At 45.7% G+C, this 23,258-nt stretch overlaps 1 protein-coding gene across 2 annotated transcripts in view; it reads left to right on the forward strand.

The window, feature by feature from the left end:
* Positions 1-21,208, forward strand: part of scaper (S-phase cyclin A-associated protein in the ER) — a 464,954-nt gene extending 443,746 nt beyond the window's left edge. For both annotated transcript variants that reach the window (XM_072492784.1, XM_072492785.1), the window contains 3 exons: positions 14,091-14,282; positions 20,616-20,667; positions 20,760-21,208. In XM_072492784.1, coding sequence (XP_072348885.1) covers positions 14,091-14,282; positions 20,616-20,667; positions 20,760-20,866 — 351 coding nt within the window. In that variant the 3' untranslated portion in view covers positions 20,867-21,208. The remainder of the gene's footprint in view (positions 1-14,090; positions 14,283-20,615; positions 20,668-20,759) is intronic.
* The last annotated feature ends 2,050 nt before the right edge of the window (positions 21,209-23,258 follow it).

Genomic DNA, 23,258 nt, shown 5'->3' on the forward strand with positions numbered 1-23,258 from the left:
GTGGAAACTCTTTAGATCAAATAGTTTGGATGGGGTGGTGTTTGTGCAGTGTGTCCAGGAAGCTTTTCTAACGCAGTATGTAGATTGTCCGACCAGAGGAGGGGCAATATTGGATTTAGTACTGGGTAATGAGCCAGGGCAAGTGATAGATTTGTTAGTGGGGGAGCATTTTGGAGATAGTGACCACAATTCTGTGACTTGCACTTTAGTAATGGAGAGGGATAGGTACGTGCAACAGGGCAAGGTTTACAATTGGGGGAAGGGTAAATACGATGTTGTCAGACAAGAATTGAAGTGCATAAGTTGGGAACATAGGCTGGCAGGGAAGGACACAAATGAAATGTGGAACTTGTTCAAGGAACAGGTGCTACGTGTCCTTGATATGTATGTCCCTGTCAGGCAGGGAAGAGATGGTCGAGTGAGGGAACCATGGTTGACAAGAGAGGTTGAATGTCTTGTTAAGAGGAAAAAGGTGACTTATGTAAGGCTGAGGAAACAAGGTTCAGACAGGGCATTGGAGGGATACAAGATAGCCAGGAGGGAACTGAAGAAAGGGATTAGGAGAGCTAAGAGAGGGCATGAACAATCTTTGGCGGGTAGGATCAAGGAAAACCCCAAGGCCTTTTACACATATGTGAGAAATATGAGAATGACTAGAGCGAGGGTAGGTCCGATCAAGGACAGTAGCGGGAGATTGTGTATTGAGTCTGAAGAGATAGGAGAGGTCTTGAACGAGTACTTTTCTTCTGTATTTACAAATGAGAGGGGCGATATTGTTGGAGAGGACAGTGTGAAACAGATTGGTAAGCTCGAGGAAATACTTGTTAGGAAGGAAGATGTGTTGGGCATTTTGAAAAACTTGAGGATAGACAAGTCCCCCGGGCCTGACGGGATATATCCAAGGATTCTATGGGAAGCAAGAGATGAAATTGCAGAGCCGTTGGCAATGATCTTTTCGTCCTCACTGTCAACAGGGGTGGTACCAGGGGATTGGAGAGTGGCGAATGTCGTGCCCCTGTTCAAAAAAGGGACTAGGGATAACCCTGGGAATTACAGGCCAGTTAGTCTTACTTCGGTGGTAGGCAAAGTAATGGAAAGGGTACTGAAGGATAGGATTTCTGAGCATCTGGAAAGACACTGCTTGATTAGGGATAGTCAGCACGGATTTGTGAGGGGTAGGTCTTGCCTTACAAATCTTATTGAATTCTTTGAGGAGGTGACCAAGCATGTGGATGAAGGTAAAGCAGTGGATGTAGTGTACATGGATTTTAGTAAGGCATTTGATAAAGTTCCCCATGGTAGGCTTATGCAGAAAGTAAGGAGGCATGGGATAGTGGGAAATTTGGCCAGTTGGATAACGAACTGGCTAACCGATAGAAGTCAGAGAGTGGTGGTGGATGGCAAATATTCAGCCTGGATCCCAGTTACCAGTGGCGTACCACAGGGATCAGTTCTGGGTCCTCTGCTGTTTGTGATTTTCATTAATGACTTGGATGAGGGAGTTGAAGGGTGGGTCAGTAAATTTGCAGATGATACGAAGATTGGTGGAGTTGTGGATAGTAAGGAGGGCTGTTGTCGGCTGCAAAGAGACATAGATAGGATGCAGAGCTGGGCTGAGAAGTGGCAGATGGAGTTTAACCCTGAAAAGTGTGAGGTTGTCCATTTTGGAAGGACAAATATGAATGCGGAATACAGGGTTAACGGTAGAGTTCTTGGCAATGTGGAGGAGCAGAGAGATCTTGGGGTCTATGTTCATACATCTTTGAAAGTTGCCACTCAAGTGGATAGAGCTGTGAAGAAGGCCTATGGTGTGCTCGCGTTCATTAACAGAGGGATTGAATTTAAGAGCCGTGAGGTGATGATGCAGCTGTACAAAACTTTGGTGAGGCCACATTTGGAGTACTGTGTACAGTTCTGGTCGCCTCATTTTAGGAAGGATGTGGAAGCTTTGGAAAAGGTGCAAAGAAGATTTACCAGGATGTTGCCTGGAATGGAGAATAGGTCTTACGAGGAAAGGTTGAGGGTGCTAGGCCTTTTCTCATTAGAACGGAGAAGGATGAGGGGCGACTTGATAGAGGTTTATAAGATGATCAGGGGAATAGATAGAGTAGACAGTCAGAGACTTTTTCCCCGGGTGGAACAAACCATTACAAGGGGACATAAATTTAAGGTGAAAGGTGGAAGATATAGGAGGGATATCAGAGGTAGGTTCTTTACCCAGAGAGTAGTGGGGGCATGGAATGCACTGCCTGTGGAAGTAGTTGAGTCGGAAACATTAGGGACCTTCAAGCAGCTATTGGATAGGTACATGGATTACGGTTAAATGATATAGTGTAGATTTATTTGTTCTCAAGGGCAGCACGGTAGCATTGTGGATAGCACAATTGCTTCACAGCTCCAGGGTCCCAGGTTCGATTCCGGCTTGGGTCACTGACTGTGCGGAGTCTGCACGTCCTCCCCGTGTCTGCGTGGGTTTCCTCCGGGTGCTCCGGTTTCCTCCCACAATCCAAAGATGTGCAGGTTAGGTGAATTGGCCAATGATAAATTGCCCTTAATGTCCAAATTGCCCTTGGTGTTGGGTGAAGGTGTTGAGTTTGGGTAGGGTGCTCTTTCCAAGAGCCGGTGCAGACTCAAAGGGCCGAATGGCCTCCTTCTGCACTGTAAATTCAATGATAATCTATGATTAATCTAAGACAAAGGTTCGGCACAACATCGTGGGCCGAAGGGCCTGTTCTGTGCCGTATTTTCTATGTTCTATGTTCTATGTTAACAAATATCTCCAAATTGTGAGACAGGACAGGGGGTGGGTTTATTTCTGGTACCTGGTTTAGATTGTAGAAATTACTGATGCAAAGCCAGATGGGTGGCAACTCATTAAAGAGATCTCAGCAATTGCTGCAATATTTTTTCTTCTATCTAATTAAGTTATTCTCAGCTCTTTCCATTCCTTTCATCAGAGCCCTCTGTTTACTTATTTGAGCTTCGTAGATGTAGCCGTGCTTATACATTTTGATGAAAGCCCCCAAGTTTATTTTCTGAAGCTAGAGTTATCAATTGTCATCCGATGAGAAGAAAGAAATAATGACTTGCCTTTATATAGCGTTTTTCACAAGTACGGCATCCCGAGTGCTTTAGAGTCAATGAAGTACTTCTGAAGTGTGTTGACTTAGATTTTATTCTCAAGCCTGTCAACATTCACCGTTAGTTAACGGAGAGCCAGAACAATCTTTCTGCAACTTGGGACCTGATATTGGACCCTCAAATATTCCAGCAGATATTTCTTTCAATCAGTTGCAGCCAATTGTTCAAATGCGATAATGTTACAGCAGTGGGTTTGCACGGGAAATGCAGTGGCAGCATGATTTCCCCAAAGTTGCTGGCGGGAAAAAATATCCTTCATCCAGTCACTTGACCTTAATGAGTAAGCACAGAACTTGTAACCAGAGCATTGAGAAACAGCTAAGAAAAACATTGCCAGTAATAAAATTGAAAGAATAGTATTGCGGTATTGATGGGACCATTGGGAGGTTCAGTTTCGTTAAGTTTTTCACGTGTGGCGGGCGGGGGGGGGGGTTCTTAATGGCCATAGTGGCTTCCTCTGGGCAGGAGATCATTTTACTTTTTGTGGTTCCCAAAGGTCAGGTTGAGGAAGAACAATTGAAGTGCATGTCCAGGGAATGTGCACCTCTATGGTTTCTAATTCTGGCTGGATGGATCGCTGGAAGTTTTATCAGAAAACAAGAAAATATTAGTGGAGCTCTCAGCACCAGCAGCAGTTGGAAAGACCAAGTGGCAAAGTAGGTCTACCCCGGTGCCACTCATAGCAAACTAATTCATTTTATTTTGATGTTGCCCCTGAATCCGCACATCAGGAACGAGCGGCATTCGGCCAATTCAAATGACACTGCAGTAAACAGGCTGCCTCCTGTATTTATCTGCCATTGGACAGGTCAGACAACTGTCTGGGTGTTGCAAATTGGGAAGAGACAAAGCCAGGTGGGTGACTGACAGGTCGCACACATTGCTCCTAGTTCAAAGGAGACACAGGTAATCTGGTCTGAGGGTCACGCTGCTGTGCAATTCGCTGCTAAACGCCACTAACTAACCCCTGTCATGCTCCCTCACAACCTCTCAGCTCCTTCCTCCAAAAGTACACTGACGTTAGCACGACAGACTCCCGGAGCTAATCTGCCCTCTCCACAGACAGTATTTTGTACGAACTTAAATTGTAATGGGTTTTATTTTAATGTCTCCATCGGCACGGTAGCACAGTGGGCGGCACGGCTGCACAGTGGTTAGCACTGTTGCTTCACAGTGCCAGGGACACTGGCCCGATTCCAGCTTGGGTCATTGTCTGCAGAGTCTGCACGCTCTCCCCGTGTCTGCGGGTTTCCTCCGGGTGCTCCGTTTCCTCCCACAGTCCAAAGATGTGCAGGTTAGGTGGATTGGTCACGCTAAATTGCCCCGTAATGGCAATTTAGTGGGGTTGCTGGGTTACGGGGAGAGGGTATAGGTGTGGGCTTAAGTAGGGTGCGCTTTCAAGGAACGATGTAGACTCGATGGGCCGAATAGCCCCCTTCTGCATTGTAAATTCTATGACCTATGAAATAGTGAACTAAATAACACACCTGTGGTTGAAGTAATCCTACTTAAAGGCTCAAAACATTGTAGTGAAAATGGAGCAGTGATAGCAAAATGGCCTCAGCTTGTGCTTTTGTGCGAAGTTGATTTTTATACAGCCAGCAAAACACTTGTTGAGCAATTCCTTATAGACTGCAGGGAAATGGGGGGTTCCAGTCCTCAGCTATCAACTGGTGTTTTTCATGCAGCCTAGGAGTCCATATTTGTGTATGATAATTTCAACCATTCATATAAAAATTCTTCCACATTTGCTTCGCCAGGCATGTAGTTCAGTGGTTTGTGGGCTGGTGTTACAGCGGGCTGCTGTTATATTATTAACAATGGGTGCGGATATCCCACAGCCAGCAGTGTAAACTTGTCATATTCCCTATGGGAGCACTATTGAAAGATATGTAAAGCGGTACAATCCCTTTTTAGCATTTCCCTAGCTTGCGCTGAATCTGAATGAACATCGAAATAAAGGAACATAGGACTGACCATTCGGCCACTCGAACCTGCTCCACCTTTTGAAAATATCATGGCTGATCTGATTGTGGTGTCAACTCCACTGTTCTGTCCACCCTTGACTCCCTTGTCTATCAAAACTTGATCTAACATCCTTGTATAAGTTTAATGACCCAGTCTCCACTGCTTTCTGGGGAAGAGAACTCCACAGACTAATTACCCTAAGTGAGAAAAAATGTCTCCGCTCTCTCTCAAAAAAGAGACCTCTTATTTTTTAACTGTGCCCCTAATTTTAGTCTCCCCTACTAGTAATAATAATAATCGCTTATTGTCACAAGTAGCCACTAGTCGCCACATTCCGGCACCTGTTCGGGGAGGCCGGTACGGGAATTGAACCCGTGCTGCTGGCCTTGTTATGCATTACAAGCCAGCTGTTTAGCCCACTGTGCTAAACCAGCCCCATTACTCTCTCTAGTGGAAGCATCCTCCCAGTATCGGCCCCGTCAAGCCCCCTCAGCATCTTATATGTTTCAATAAGATCATCCTAAGCCCAACGTATACAACCTACACATGTTGTAGGTTCCATAGATGCTGGAAATCTGAAATATAAACAAAGTGCTGGGAAAAATTTAGCAACATCATCTTGCCAATTTCAATCAAGTCACTCTTACCTTCTCTATTCCAGGGAGTAACACGCTTGTGCAAAGGTAAAGTAGCATGGACGATGGACCCCGTGTTTCATATTTACATTTAAAGTTTCTCTTTTTCTTCTCTCGACTTTCGCAGTTCAATGGAAACCAGCTGATGCCCATTTTATTTTAAGCAAGACTAAACCAACGAGTGTTTGCAAACTATAGCATTATTGGGAATATGGTAGCCCAGCAAGAGTCAACCTCTCTTAACCTCTGCACACTTAGGGCGGCACGGTGACGCAGTGGTTAGCACTGCTGCCTATGGCGCTGAGGACCTGGGTTCGATCCTGGCCCCGGGTCACTGTCCGTGTGGGGTTTGCACATTCTCCCCGTGTCTGTGTGGGTCTCACCCCCACAGCCCAAAGATGTGCAAAGTAGGTGGATTGGCCTCGCTAAATTGCCCCTTAATTGGAATAAAATAACTATGGGGGCGATTCTCCGATATGGAGGCCAAGTGTTCGCGCCCATAGTTATTTTATTCCAATTAAGGGGCAATTTAGCGAGGCCAATCCACCTACTTTGCACACCTTTTGGCACGAACAGGGCCCGGGCACGACCTATTCTGGCCCCCACAGGGGGCCAGCACGGCGCTGGAGCGGTACACGCCGCTCCAGCATCCTTACGCGGTGCCAAATGGGCGCCGCGCCAACCTGCGCATGCGCAGTTGGGGCAACCCAATCCTGCGCATGTGCAGTTGGGCCGCGCCATCCTGAGCATGCGCAGGGAATGTCTTATGCACGCCGGCCCCTCACAACATGGGGCCGGTATTCTAGGGCCGCGCGCGGAAGGAGGTAGGCCCGGGGGGGGGGGGGAAGAGTGGGGGAGAGGCCAGCCCGCCGATCGGTGGGCCCCGATGGCGGGCCATACCCCATCGGAGGCCACCCTGGTGAAGGAGCCCCCCCTGCTTTCCCCACAGGCCGCCCCCCCAGCGTTCCCGCAGAGTTCCCGCCGGCAGCGACCAGGGGTGGACGGCACCGGCGGGAACCTGTCATATCGTAGCGGCCGCTCGGCCCATCCGGCCGGAGAATCACCGATCGCCGGTTCTCCGAGCGGCCCGGTGCGAATCGCGCGCCGCTGGTTTCCAGGGGGTGGGAGAATCGCGTGCGGGGGTCGGGGCGGCGTGGCGCGATTCACGCGGCGCCCCCGCGATTCTCCCACCCGGGGTGGGGGGAATAGCGCCCTGGGTGCTTTAAATTTATTTTTAAAAACCTCTGCACACTCTATTCCCAGTATTTGCCATTAGATAGTCATTAGAAGGTAGAAGGCAAACAATAAAAGCAAAATACTGCAGATGGCTGGAAATCTGAAATAAAGATAGAAAATGCTGGATAAACTTAGCAGGTCCAGCAGCATCTGTGCCGAGGGAAACAAAGTTAACGTTTTGTCTCTGGAATACCCTTCTTCAGAATTGAAGAGGGTTGGAAATGTGATGGATTATATGGTTGGAGAGGGCAGGAGGGGGTGTTTGTGTGCTGGTGTTACCACAAGCTGCTCTTATTATTAGCGCTGGGTGTGGATATCCCACACCTTCTCCACTCCCCTCGCCAACTACATATCCATCTCATTTCTACTCTTCAGCTCCGAAGAAGAGTCAGGCGCACTCGAAACGTCAACTCTGCTTCTCTCTCCACTGATGCTGTCGGACCTGCTTGAGTTTACATCACAGCTTTATATCACAGTGGGTAGTATATTTACCATGTAATCTCCCAACAAATTGAGTTTTGGTTGTATTTTTTTAAAGTTCAATTTTTTGGAGGGGATTGCTGGCTCTGTTTTGGCTCTCCAGACAGTGTTTGTTTTCACTGTACCCTGCTTCCCAATACACAAAAAGAAAATAAAGAATTCTACTTTTACAACGATTTTCACAATATCAGGAGGTCCCGAACAACTTTACAGCCAATGCAGTTGCTTTGATGTCTTGTCGCTGGTGTGGTGTCGGAAACACAGCAGCTATATTGTGTACAGTGAGCTCCCACAGATTGCAATAAGTGGCCAGATTATCTGTTTTAGCTGTAGTGGCCAGAACACGGGCAAAGAAATTCCCCTGTTCTTCTAAATAGCATTGTAGGATTTTAAACGTTCACATTAGGAGGGTTGGGTTAATGGCTCAATGGAAAGACACTGTAGCGCAGTGGTTAGCACTATTGCTTCACAGAGCCAGGGGCCCAGGTTCGATTCCCGGCTTGGGTCACTGTCTGTGCGGAGTCTGCACGTTCTCCCCGTGTCTGCGTGGGTTTCCTCCGGGTGCTCCGGTTTCCTCCCACAGTCCAAAGGCGTGTAGGTTAGGTGGATTGGCCGTGATAAATTGCCCTTAGTGACCAAAAAAGTTCACACTGTGCCAAATGACATACTAGGGCAGGTGATCAAACGCTTTTTCAAAGAGGGAGGCTTTAAGGAGCATTTTTGAAAAGAAGAGGGGTGAGAGAGCATGAGGGAAGGAATTCCAGAGCTCTGGTGAGGGTGCTACTGACTAAGAAACAGCTGACACCTGATAACGATGATGTTAACCCAGCTTGATGTGATAAATCCATATTACATTAGTATCATTTGTGCCCGGCTCAGTTTTCAGAAAAGCAGTAAAAACCTGTACAGCAGGTGGGAATACCCTGCTGTACAGCGGAAAACTGACAGGTTTCAATAACTGCATGGTGTTTCTCCAGCACTGAAGCCACGTCAGATTAAATCTCTCATTACTTGCTGGCATGTTCTGAAACCTAGTGTTGAACATGCCTTTATGTTTCATAGTTTGGTGGAAGTGTGTCAAGAGTTTATCGCTGTGTAGTGCAACAATTTGCATTTAATGGGCTGCCATAATTCACTTTGAGATTCGAAATCAAACACTGATTGAAAAGGTAGGGCGTGGACTTCTTTAGCGTCTTTCACCACTTCAGGACACCCCTAAGCACTTTACAGCCAGTTAAATACTTTTGAAGTATAGTCACTGTTATTATGTAGGGAATGCAGCAGCCAAATTTCACGCAGCAAGGTCCCATAAACAGCAATGTGATAATGAGCAAATAATCTGCCTTCGTGTTGTTGAGGGACAAATATTGCCCAGGACACTGGGTGGGAGAACCTACCGTCCTCTTTGCAATAGTGCCATGGCATCTGTTCCATCAGATACAAATGGAACTCCATCGTATGTCATTGCATATCTAAAAGATTAAGAAAGTCTGACTCGCGTTTCAGGTACAGGCTTTCAAGCAGTTTCAATTTAAGAACAGCTTCTTCCCCACTGTTAACAGACTCCTGAATGACCCTCTTATGGACTGAACTGATCTCGCCACACATCTTCTCTACTGAGTAGTACTACACGCCGTATGCTTCACCCGATGTCTAATGTATTTACATTGTGTGTCTATCGTATGTCCCATGTTTTTCATGTATGGAACGATCTGTCTGGACTGTACGCAGGACAATACTTTTCACTGTACTTCGGTACACGTGACAATAAATCAAATCCAAGATCCCTGCTGAAATATTAATTTCTCTTTCTCTGTCCAAGTCTGACTGCACATTTCCTGGATTTTCTCTGGTTATTTAATTTCCCTCCAAATTTAAATGTGGCTGACTCACACTGACATCACGGGCACTAACTCCAGGCCTTTCCTATTTCTTCAACTTTGACCCGTGGCATTGAATAGTGGTGAGTCTATCCCAGTTGAGAATATGATCCAATGTCCACTTGGTTTCTGCACACCCGTCTTTTTCAAATAGAGAATGGCTGGAAAATGATGAGGAGCAGTTAACCTATCTGATTTTTTTCTTCATACTTTCTTTGATATTTTCTGTACTTCATGTTTCCAGGCTTTGTTGCTTCCAGCCTCCCGTGAGTACATCACTGCTCGGCCCCAATGTCTCGCACAGTATGCAGTATTAAACTGTATTACATATCGCTGCTCGCAATATATTACAGCCCTTGGCAGTAGGTCTCTCGCCCTCGTGCCTAAAACTTGGATTTGTTTACTTGCATTCTTACAACTCAAGTACATCATCAGTGGGGCCATATATTCTGCAGCAGTTGTTAAAAAACCCTTTGAAAGAAATCGTGTAAAACCGTGCAATTTATGTTGTCGCAGGCTCCTCTGTTTTATCCAGCACCTCTGGCTTTAATTTGGGTGCTAGTCGACGTGAGTGCTTGCGCCTGGAAAGCTTGTGTTTTGCCAACCCACAATTTACAATCCTGAGCTGCAGTTTTACAGCTCCTCGAGGCCTATCCCGGACTACCTCCCAGGCTGAAGAAAGACGGTTCTGAGGGAATTTATGTTTCCTTATTGTTCATTGGTAATCAAGCTAACCTGGGAGTGATTTGATTTTAATATCAGTTAGTTGAATTTAATGACTTGATTGAAAAGGTTTTGTGGAGCTAACAGGATGTGGGCACAGCAAGGTTCCATTAGTGGTATTGCTTCATTTCTTAATGTGCGCAAGTCTCTCTGTAAACTTGGCCTGCTTTATGACAAGCCCCATTAGTCTAAACAGTCTTACTCTTGGACTCGGCTAAGCTGATGAGAGCAGTGATAAGAAAAACTAATGGCGACATCACTGGAATTTTTTTAAAGTATCTTCTGAAGCCTCCTTGCCCTCTCTCCCCCCCCCGCCCCCCCCTTCCCACACACACACACACACACATTCACACACATCCCTTCCTCCGCACCCGCTTTCCCCAGGCTGTTTGCTTTATAACATATGCAGTTATAAAATCTCAGCAAATTGTAGATTCAGGGGATGACTGTGCCCTGCATTCCTCCCGCAGCAATCTGATGCTGTATTCTGAGGAACGGAGTGTGGCGGTGGGGAATTAATTGTGTACCTCTGTGCCTTTGGAGACCAAGTCTATTCATGCGTCATTAGCTTCAGTCAACTTGGCTGCTAAAAGGTTGGGGGAAGGGGGACACTGGAGAATTCTAATAGTCTGTTCATCTCCAGTGAATACTTTTTTCTTCTCTCTAAATGTTGACTGATCGGGAGTCTAGGATCAAACACCAATGGAACTAGCCTCGTTGCAACATTTCATGATTTGTAATTTTTAGATTGTAATAGGTCTTAAATGCTGAACATTTTGTTCCTTTTTCTCTCACTTGGTGGAATTTAATACCACATACCACACTTTGCAGTAAGTTGAAGGTTGGGTTTGAAAGGTTCCAGTTTAGCTCATTCCTGAGGTATGGAGTCCTAATACTGGGCAAGGTTACTGGGGTGTGGGGGGGGGGCTCGTCAAATTGCGCCGCATGGTCCAGGTACCTGGGCAGTAATTGGGGCGAATCACCAAAGTTCCCACTCCTGACCCCTATCCCGGTGATGACACGCCCCCTCCTCACCTGCCACCAAGCACAGAGGCAGAAAGCTCCTGGCTTCACTGACCAATTTGTACAAGGCACTAGCGAGCTGCTCCAGTGTAGCACAAGTCATTGGCTCTGGGGAAAGAATTGAAGCAACATTGACAGTGCATAACTTCCCCAAGTATCAATCTTATCCTTCAACAAGCATCATTTTAAAACTCATGGGGGCGGAGGAGACGCAGACCGAGGAGCTGAAGCGTAAGTGGGAAGAGGAGCTTGGTGGTGAGATGGAGGATGGCTTATGGGCGGACGCGTTGAGCAGAGTCAATGTGATCGCAACATGCGCCAGGCTCAGCTTGATCCAATTCAAGGTGGTCCACCGGGCCCATATGACAGTGGCCCGGATGAGTAGATTCTTTGGGGCGGAGGACAGGTGTGTAAAATGTGAGTGAGGACCAGCGAACCATGTCCACAGTTCTGGGCGTGTCCAAAACTTAGGGGATATTGGCTGGGGTTTGCGGACGTCATGTCCAGAGTATTGAAAACAAGGGTGGCAATGAGTCCAGAGGTGTCGGAAGACCCGGGAATCCAGGAGGAGAAAGAGGTCGATGTTCTGGCCTTTGCTTCCCTGGTAGCCCGGAGACGGATACTGCTAGCTTGGAGGGACTCAAAGCCCTCGAAGCCGGAGACCTGGTTAACTGACATGGCAAGCTTTCTCGGCCTAGAGAAGATTAAGTTCGCCTTGAGAGGGCCACTGTTTTTTAAAATAAATTTAGAGTTCCCAATTCATTTTTTCCAATTAAGGGGCAATTTAGCATGTTCAATCCACCTACCTTGCACGTCTTTGGGTTGTGGGGGCGAAACCCACGCATACACGGGGAGAATGTGCAAACTCCACACAGACAGTGACCCAGAGCCGGGATCGAACCTGGGACCTCGGCGCCGTGTGACTGCAGTGCCACCACTGCGCCACCATGTGCCCTCGAGAGGGTCACTGTTAGGGTTCGCCCGGAGGTGGCAACCATTCATCGACTTCTTCGCGGAGAATTAATCATCAGCAGGGGGGGGTTAGGGTAGCGTAGAATAGGGGGTTAATTAGGCGGGTCTTGGCGGGATGGGAGTCGGTGATTGTACTATGTTTATTGTTCTTTGTACATTGTTTTTATGCTGTTGCTGTTTGTAATGCCAAAAATACCTAATTAAAATTGTTTATTAAAATAAAAGCATCATTTTTTTTAAAAACGACTGTCCGGACATCATCACGTTGCTATTTATGGGAGCTTACTGTACATAAGTTGGCGACCATGTTTTCTTCATTACACCAGTGACTGGCTTCAAATGTCCCTCAATGGACATAAATGGAGCGAATAGCTATTAATTCAGCACGGTTGTTATGTTCCTGAACGGGTAATCCCATGGGTTAGATTATTAATCCGAAAACGTGTGTTCAAAGCTCCCCATGGCAGGGGAATTTAAATTCACTCAATGAAATAAATCTGGAATAAAACATTAGCAGCAGTAATTGTGACCATGAAACTATTGAATCGTTGTTGTCAAGAAAAGCCATCAGATTCATTCATGTCCCTTGAGGAAAGGAAATCTGTCATCCTTAACCGGTCTGGCCTGTATGTGACTCTAGACTCACAGCAATATGGTTGACTCTTAAGTGCGCTCCGAAATAGCTTGGCAAGTCACTCAGTTGTATTCAGGGAGGGAACTCACCACTGCCACCTTCTTCCCAAAGCAGTTAGTGATGGACAATAAATATTTGAGACATAAGTGCCCTTCGAATATTTGACCATGGAGAGCATTGTAGCTGAATCCAAGTTTTTCTCTCCCAACCATTCCACTGGATTCCAGCCCATCACTTGGATAACAATCCGGATTCCACATCTAACCCCGGGAGCACGCAGGCCAATTCTAGCAACCCAACAGTTGATGAGAACTAACTCAACCTGGGTAGCGGATGGAACCTGGAGGTTCCTAATTAAACACTTTTGTAACAGCTAGTGGAACCATTCCTAAAAATCCAATTTAGCCCGGGGCTTCCGGAGGGTTATTGTAATGCAGAGTGGGACATTCCAGAGCAGTTTCCTCTGACTTGTCATGCATGATCTCTGACCTTCCTAGGTTGAAGTGGTCACTTAGAAGTAACCACTTCTCCCATACTCTGACATCTGTGTTGTCTCGTATCCCATTTCAGCTGTCTTTGACACGGTGCGAAACAGTATGAGACAGACGGCGACACACCTACTTGTGGTTGTGTGTTTAGCTAAGTTGTCTTAGTCCATTTTCTGTTAGTCCAACCCTGCCATGCAAATGTTTAAAAAGTTTACAAACTGCACCAGCAGCCTCAAAGGTGTGGAGTGCCTTCATGATTTTACCTGGAGGTGGAAAGGGAAACTCAAAATCTGATATAAAAATAGAAGCTGACAGAAATGGGAAAAGTGAATGGTAGGTTGTGATGAAAGTTACCACCTGAATCATTAACCTACTTTCTTCTTCAGACACGGGCAGGCCTGCTGTGTGCTTTCATCATTATTTTGTTTTTATTCTGTTTGCATTAGCTTCCTTTTTTGCCCCCACATTACTTAATCCTTTGTGGTCCATGCAGGCAGGTGAAGTACAGCAAAGGATAATTAGGCATGGGACCCGCAGACATAATTAAATCCCTATCTTCCTTATTTCTGCATAAAACTTTGATCTCATGTTAATGTTTCTTATCAAAAAGTAATGCTTACAGCCATTTGAAAAGCAGTGTTGGTTGGGGCATACGTGTTTCTCTGGTACAGGGTGAGGTGCTGAGAGGGAAAATGGAGGTGCTACAGCAACTGTAAGGCTGTAATGACAGTGTGACAAGTTTACATTATAAATGTGTACAAAGGCGTTTTGATGGGGGAAATGAATACAACGCTGCAGCAGTGCATACAAATTCACGATTTCTAATATATTCCAGATCTCTGCATACTACACTGTTTTGCTGTTGTTTACCCTACCTTATGAACATAATGTTTCTTTTATTTTTTTTTAGGTAACGGTGCAATCAGGTCGTCACCCTACAGTCCTTCAGAAGCTCTGCCAACTGCCTTTTCAGTACTTTAGTGATCAACGGTTGATCAAAGTACTGTTCCCAACACTAATCACAGCTTGTTACAACAATCCGCAGAACAAGGTCATCTTGGAGCAGGAGATGAGCTGCATTCTGCTGGCCACCTTTATCCAGGTAAACTGTACCCCACGTACTGGTTTGTGACTGGCGCCTGCTTTGCAGCAGCATGACCCAACCATGCTCTGTGATAGTGGCTGTTCTTCATCGCCAACTGGTCAGGCAAGTAGAAATCTATGTGTACTGGGTTCACGTGTGCACATACACAGCTGCATACCACCCATGTGCAGGTTAAATATCTGACCTTAGAGCAGGTAGGTGTGATATTGGCCAGTTCCACCCAGGGTTGTGGTAAGGCTGCTACAGTTGGCTGCCTCGTTATCCTCAAACTTTGTTTAAAAATTATTCAAGGTTCCCATACCCAATCACTGCCCTGCGATAGTTGCTGGAAACTGCAGGCTTGTGGACGTCAGACTAGGACAGGAACAGGTTCTGCTGTTGCAGCCCCCATGGCAGGTAGCCTGGAAACTCTCACCGTCTTGGCTCCTGTTTGAATAAAAGTTATCTTGACGATACCCGTGGAGCTACACGCCATCAAAAGAGGAGGGAGGAAATTTAGCAAACAAAATTCAGAATTCCTGTACTATTTGGCGAATGATGTTGTTCTATAGCTTTGTAATAATGGCTAATCTCATCGTATGATCTGGTTAAGTTAGGCTCCTTCGACAGCACCTTCCAAACCCACCTGGCAGTTCCCGCACAATTCACACAACATCATGACTTTCAAATATACTGTCATTCAGCTCTGAAGAAGAATCATAGAACATAGAACATAGAAAATACAGCACAGAACAGGCCCTTCGGCCCACGATGTTGTGCCGAACCTTTGTCCTAGATTAATCATAGATTATCATTGAATTTACAGTGCAGAAGGAGGCCATTCGGCCCTTTGAGTCTGCACCAGCTCTTGGAAAGAGCACCCTACCCAAACTCAACACCTCCACCCAACACCAAGGGCAATTTGGACATTAAGGGCAATTTATCATTGGCCAATTCACCTAACCCGCACATCTTTGGACTGTGGGAGGAAACCGGAGCACCCGGAGGAAACCCACGCAGACACGGGGAGGACGTGCAGACTCCGCACAGACAATGACCCAAGCCAGAATCGAACCTGGGACCATGGAGCTGTGAAGCAATTGTGCTATCCACAATGCTAATCATGCCGACTCGAAACGTTAACCATGTTTCTCTCTCCACAGATGCTGCCAGACCTGCTGAGTTTATCCAACATTTTCTGTTTTTAGTTCAGATTTCCCACATCTGCAGTATTTTGCTTTGATATTATTCTTATTCCTCCACTGCCGCTGGGTAAAAATCCCAGAGCTCTCTACCTAACGGCACTGTATATAACGCAGGGCTTACGGCAGCAATTCAACAAGGTGGATCACCCCCACCTTCTCAAAGGCAATTCGGGATGGGTCTTACCAGCGGAGTTCACATCCCATGAACACATTTTAAAAATCTTTTAGTGGGTGTGAATGAAGATGTTAATATCTGTAGTTCTGTCATGCAGCACAGTGCTAAACATCCACATGTTTGTGAATACATGGGGCTGGTTTAGCACACTGGGCTAAATCGCTGGCTTTTAAAGCAGACCAAGCAGGCCAGCAGCACGGTTCAATTCCCGTACCAGCCTCCCCGAACAGGCGCTGGAATGTGGCGACTAGGGGCTTTTCACAGTAACTTCATTGAAGCCTACTTGTGACAATAAGCGATTTTCATTTCATTTCACATTGACTGCCAGCCTATGCATATGGATAGGTGTATGTAAATAAAATATATCAAGGCCCAATAGGTTGCATTCTTGCCATAGAATCACAAGTTTAAATAGCTCCTTTTCCGATAAAGATCTAATTCCTTTTTTGAAAGCCTCCGTTGACCCTGCCTCCATTACAGCCTCAGGCAGTGCATTCCAGATCCCAACCACTTGCTGCGTGAAAAGGTTTCTCCTCATTTCATAATTGTCTTGTTGTGTCTTCTAGTTCTCGATCCTTCCATTAATGGGAAGTTTCTCCCTATCTAATTTGTCCAGATCCCCCCTCATTTTGCATGCCCCTGTCAGATATCCTTTCAAATTTCTCTTCCCCATGGAGAATATTCCCGACTTCGCCAAGTTTTCTACGTAACCGAAGATCCTCATCCCTTGAACCATTCTTGTAAATCATTTCTGTACCCTCTCTAATGTCTTCACGTCCTTTCCAACGTGTGGTGCCCAGCATATAATCCAGTGTGACATCCGCTGCAATGCTGAGGGAGAGCTGCACTGCCTGAGGTGCCATCTTTTGGATCAGATGTTAGACCCATCTGTCCCAGCACGATTTCACGGAGCAGCAGGGCTCTGGGTGGTGTCCTGACTGATATTTATCCATCCAAATAGCATCAGCAAATCATTATCTGGTCATTATCACGCTGTGAAACAAATTATCTGTGCCGTTTCCGACATTACAGTTGTGAGTCTGCTTCAGATCTACTTCATTCATAGATTATCATAGAATTTACAGTGCAGAAGGAGGCCATTCGGCCCATCGAGTCTGCACCAGCTCTTGGAAAGAGCACCCCACCCAAGGTCAACACCGCCACCCTATCCCCATAACCCAGTAACCCCACCCAACACTAAGGGCAATTTTGGACACTAAGGGCAATTTATCATGGCCAATCCACCTAACCTGCACATCTTTGGACTGTGGGAGGAAACCAGAGCACCCGGAGGAAACCCACGCACACACGGGGAGGATGTGCAGACTCCGCACAGACAGTGACCCAAGCTGGAATCGAACCTGGGACCCTGGAGCTGTGAAGCAATTGTGCTATCCACAAGGCTACCGTGCTGCCCATTGACTGTGAAGCCCTTTGGGATGCCCTGAGATATATATAGTTAGGTACAGGCTTCCCATTTCCTCTGGCTGGGGTTAAGAGTTTTCTTTTTGTGGTTATTGGAATGTGAGCGTGGCTGGCAAATTCAGCATCTATTGACGATCCCTAATTGCTCTTGAGAAGGTAGTGGTGGCCCCCTGCCTTGAAACGCTGCAATCCATCTGGTGTAGGTACACCCCCAGTGCAGTTAGGGTGGGGGTTCCAGAATATTAACCTAATGACATTGAAGTTACGGCGATATGTTTCCAAGTCAGGATGGTGTGTCTCACCCTCATCAAATTGGGGATTGCGTGATGTGACAAATCTGGTTAGAAAGTGTTCAATCCACCGGGATTAACATTATTCACCCTGACGAGCAGAAATTACACTTAAAAATAGTGCTTGAAGAAAGTATATCATTGCATGGTTATGGTATATCATCCATTACAAGCAACCAAAACAAACATTGCAATGTAATGTGAACAGCAATGTAAACTCATGTTCTGAGTTCTGTATTTTTCACGATATTTGCAGGTAAGTTTATCAAGCAAAATGTACAGTTCTTGGGGTAAAGGCCTTTCTGTGTCAGAAAGCTAAGGTCATACAGAAGGAGGGAGTGAATGCTTGATTGGATTGGTGCAATGCTTTGGGCCTGAATGAGAAATGGGCTCATAGGGAGGTTCAGTTTGTTTATCCCAGGGGTGCCTTTGACTGTAAGGATTTGGCAGTGAGATAGGTGACCTGCGGAACGAGGGAGCTAGCAATTCAAACTGCCAGTCATCGCAGACAATCTCTTGTTTAGAAATAGCAAATGCTGCAAAAGCTCATCATTGCGTGGAGAGAGAAACAGAGTTAACTTTTCGGGTCCAGAGACAGCACGGTGGCACAGTGGTTAACACTGCTGTCTCATGGCGCCGAGGTCCCAGGTTCGTTCCCGGCTCTGGGTCACTGTCCGTGTGGAGTTTCCACATTCTCCCTGTGTCTGCGTCTGTGGGCAATTAAGTATGGCCAATCCACCTACCCTGCACATCTTTGGGTTGTGGGAGTGAGACCCATGCAGACACAGGGAGAACGTGCAAACTCCACACAGACAGTGACCCGGGGCCAGGATCGAACCATTGCCGTTTCTAATCTTGAGCCAGTATTAAAATGTCACTCAGGTGTAGATTAGCGTGAGGGTGGCACAGTGTTAGCACTGCTGCCTCACATGGCCGAGGACCCGGGTCATTGTCCATGTGGAGTTTGCACATTCTCCCCGTGTTTGCGTGGGTCTCACCCCCAAAGATGTGCAGGGTAGGTGGATTGGCCACGCTAAATTGCCCCTTAATTGAAAAAAAAAGAATTGGGTACTCTTAAAAAATTTGTTTAAGTAGATTAGAGAGCATCCTTCCCATTCAAGCAAGGCTGAGGAAAGCAATAATTTGGATAGTAGAGCTGCATTCACAAGTCTGCGCCTGCAGTTCTTTTCCTGACACACAAACATGGTTTTATTATCAACTTACGCTGGGGCGGCATGGTGGCGCAGTGGTTAGCACTGCTGCATCATGGCCCTGAGGACCTGGGTATGATCCCGGCCCCAGGTCACTGTTTATGTGGAGTTTGCACATTTTCACCGTGTCTGCGTGGGTCTCACCACCACAACCAGAAGATGTGCAGGTTAGGTGGATTGACCATGTTAAATTTTCCCTTAATTGGAACAAAAAAATCGGGTACTCTAAATTTATTTTGTTTAAATTATCAATTTACGCTGCATGTTTTTCATTAACACTGCCTTTTGCATTGAGGCAGTGAGTGTGGCATAAGTTGGTAACAATGCTGCCCACATCTAACTTTGAGCACAATAACTAGATTTTAAAGTAGGGAAAATTTCAAATCAGTTCAAAGATATGCAGGTTAGGTGGATTGGTCATGCTAAATTGCCCCTTAGTGTCCAAAGATGTGCAGGTTAGGTGGGGTTATGGGGATAGGGCAGGGGAGTGGACTTAGGTAGAGTGCTCTTTCAGAGGGTCGGTGCAGACTTGATGGGTCGAATGGCCTCTTCTGCACTGTAGGGATTCTATGATTTTTATTTTATAATACCTTGAGGAAGGAGTGTTTGACTTTTCACCAGCTACAGTATAACCTGAGCTCTCTCTCAGAGGGAACTTCAATACCTTCAAGAGCATCATTGACATGAGCAAAATGCCAGCTGTCCGCCTGACTATTTGATAATATTAAAGTATAAGCTGTAATTTGAACACTGATGAAAGCTGCACATGTGAACTGACTTTGCTTCAGCAGAGGGTTGAGGTGCCAGCAGTGTACGTTAGTGCCAATAGAGGTAACTGCAAAACACCAATGCCACTACCAGTATTCTGTACCAAAGTTGCAGGACTAGTACAGACATGAATCGTATACAATCGAGGGAAAGGCATGCAAATCCTGAAAAGTATCTGTGGGAACACTAACTGCAGTGAGAATACTGCCAGGCTTCATGCTGTGGTCAAAACAATGGCACTGTCATTTTAAAAAATAATTTGATTTGAACATTTAGTACTTTTTAAGCTTACTGCAAATATTTAAAAATGTTTTGCACCCCCCAAATTATGAGAAATGCCAGATGATGGACAGTTTCACCTGCAGACATCATCAGAGAGTAAAACCTTGATCATAGTCACAGATAATGGATTTAAATCTCTGAATTTTAAATCTGTAATACTGTAGTTAGTCAAGGAAGACAATACAAAATTCAAAATAAGCTCCACTGCAAACCCACGGACTCTCACAGCTACCTTTACTGCACATCTTCATGCATCGCTTGCTGCAAGAGCCTTATTCCATGATCCCATTTTCTCCAACTCCACTGTATCTGTTATGATGACACCTTCCGTACCAGCGCTACCAGTATGTCTTCCTTTGGACTCAACTGCTGATTTCACCCTCCCCACCCGTTCCCCCCTATCCACCATGGTAGACAATACCCTTAACCATATCTGTTCCATTTCTGCTCTCGCCCCTTTCCCTTGCTCTCACAATCGGGTTCTTGTTCTCACATCCCATCCCACCAGCCTCTGCCATTTCTTTAAGCATGATGCCGCCACCAAACATCTCAACCCCTCCCCTCCTCTTTCAGCCCTCCAAAGGGACCGTTACCTCGGTGACTATCCACTCCTCAATCACTCCTATGTCCACTCCTCAAGCACTCCCAACTCTCAGTCCCACACCATCTTCAATCCAAACACATGATCACATATTGATCGAGAAAAGCATGCCCAGTAAGATGTTGTTCAAGAACAGCACGTGACACTTCTCTGGCCACGCTAATCTAGAACAAGGGCTTGTCACACTCGGCCACTCTGTTCTAGAACGTGTGGCACTCTGTAATATCATCTTGATGTGAAACAATGTACTTCAAGACTTCAGGGGGTCCATGACCAGGGCTAGCGAAACTGGACAGAGGGGGAAAGTAGACAGAACCAAATCGGACAGTAAAAGATTAATCTAAAAACACAATATTAATGAAACGACTTAATACACTTTTTTTTTTAAACTTAGGATTTTGCCCAGAGTTTGAATCAATCTGACAATAAACCTGCTCAACAGAGGGGTGAGTATCACTGAATTCTCCTCTCTGCACTTCTTCTGATCGATGACAGCATAAATTTTCTATTTAACGATTTGTTTTTGTTCTCATTTCAGAGAAGGCTCCTGTAGCACAAGACTACCTTGAATTCTCCAACAGGTTTCCCCGTGAATTGTGGGAGAATGCCCAGAAATTTTTTTTGAACAAAGAGACAGTCTCCTAGGGATAAAACAAAACGGGGGGAAACATTCAACACCACAAAATATTATTTGATTTAAAAACTAGTCTTGTAATTCATTCACTGACATTATGTTCTTATATATGATTTGCACAAATTGTATATAGTACCTGTTGTACATATGATCTTCATTGTAATCACTTTTTGACAATTTTTTAATGTGAATCTTTCTAATGTATGTGTATATATAATAATCCATTTAGTTTTGGTTGTTTAGGATGATACAGCAGTCACCTGTGGAATACATTAATTCATTTTATTTATTAGAAGTACATCGGTGGCTCAAATACGCTGATGACCCAATAAAATTATTTATTTTCATCTGCATCAATGTGAAGTGTTCAGTATGTGCTGAGGAGGGCACCGTACAGCCCCACCAACCTGTTTCGTCATTAAGTATGGTCATGGTTAACCTTTGGCTTCAACATCATTTTCCTTCCCACTCCCCATATTTCTTGATTCCCCTGGGATAAGGTGCATGGCCCCTGGGGCGGCACAGTGGTTAGCACTGCTGCCTTACACGCCAGGGACCCGGGTTCAATTCCAGCCTTGGGTGACTGTGGAGTTTTCACGTTCTCCCCGTGCCTGCGTGGGTTTCCTCCGGATGCTCCGGTTTCCTACCACAGTCCAAAGGTGTGCAGATTAGATGGATTGGCCTTGCTGAATTGCCCCTTGGTGTCCAGGGATGTGCAGGCTAGGTGGGGCTATGGAGATGGCGCAGTAGAGTGGGCATAGGTAGGCTGCTCTTTCAGAGGGTCGGTACAAACTCGATGGGCCAAATGGCCTCCTTTTGCACTGTAGAGATACTATGGTTCTAAGAGAATTCCAAAGATTGACAAGCCTTTGAGCGAAGAAATTTCTCCTCATCCCATCCTAAATTATCGACCTGTTATCCTGATATTTTGTCCCATGTTCTAGATTCTTCAACCAGGAGGAACAACCTCGGTGTCTACCCTCCAGTCCCTCCATAATCTTGTATGTTTCAATGATATCACCTCTCATTCATCTAAACTCCAGAGAATATCGACCCAATTTACTTTTACCCGTAGCTTCCAAGTGCATTCTTCCCATTTAAGAGGTGTTTATGACCAGCAGATATCTCAAAGCACCTTTACAGCCAATGGAACATTTTTAAGAATAAATTTAGAATACCCAATTAATTTTTTCCAATTAAAGGGCAATTTAGTGTGGTCAATCCACCCACCCTGCACATCTTTGGGTTGTGGGGGCGAAACCCACGCAAACATGGGGAGAATGTGCAAACTCCACACGGACAGTGACCCAGAGCTGGGATCGAACCTGAGACCTTGGTGCTGTGAGGCAGCAGAGCTATGGTGAACATTTTGTGAAGTGTAGCCCATGTTGGAGGAAACACAGCAGCCAATTTGCACATAGCAAGCTCCCACAAACAGAATGTGATCATTATTGCATGATGCAAGGTTTTTAAGATTATTACCAGTGTCACCAAGCGTATAGTGATTGAATAAACTTCCAGGATCTGGGATTTCAGGATTTTTACCACTGCTTTTGGAGGATATTCGATGATACCATTCGTTTTCCACAGACTACTGCTGTTGATCTTTAATAATCGTATAATGTTTAGGACTCCAAATTACCCCCTCAATTGTTATTACTGAACAGTAAATATTTTTGCATCCTCGTTCCAGCCAATGTGTGTCTTGGGTCTTGGTCCTTCACCTGGGTCCACTATGATGGATGCAAATGCACCAAAGCGGTTGTTGTATTTACTGGGACTGAAAGCACATTCATTCCCCTCTTATTTTGTGGCACAGAAACCTAGATCGCAGTGTCGTGTTGTTCTATAGGATGCAAATAATGTGCCTGAGGTCTACCCAGGGCAGAGCTCCCGATCTCAGCTCCCAGGCTGGAAGCACAGATCAGCTTTCCCCAGAAATAAGGAAGCAGACATTAGAACAACATAAATCGAGCTGGAATGGGCAGAAAAACCGAACCCAACATTTCGGAACTGAGCAAACCCCCATTCAACCCCACAAGCCTGTCTATTTTTCATCATGAGTTTTTTAAAAATATGTTTTTATTTGGTTTTTAACATTTTATACATAAAACAAAACAACACAAATCGAAAAGAAGAATAGAAGACGCCCCTCCCCCACAATCCGTCACATATACGACTCGGAAAGTAAGCCCCAACCCCCCCCCCATCCCCCTTTAGCAGCTGACTGTGACCAACCCTTTAAAGTGAAAAAGAAACAGATTCCATCTCTTGTGGAGCACCTCAAGGTGAACTTAACCTTCTCAAGATACAGGAGCTCCATCAGGTCCCCCAGCTACACTGAGGCACAGGGCGGAGATGCATCCACATTTAACAGGGATGTTGGTCAAAACGACACACATT

This window comes from Scyliorhinus torazame, chromosome 30 (genome assembly GCF_047496885.1).
Source record: "Scyliorhinus torazame isolate Kashiwa2021f chromosome 30, sScyTor2.1, whole genome shotgun sequence".
NCBI lineage: Eukaryota > Metazoa > Chordata > Chondrichthyes > Carcharhiniformes > Scyliorhinidae > Scyliorhinus > Scyliorhinus torazame.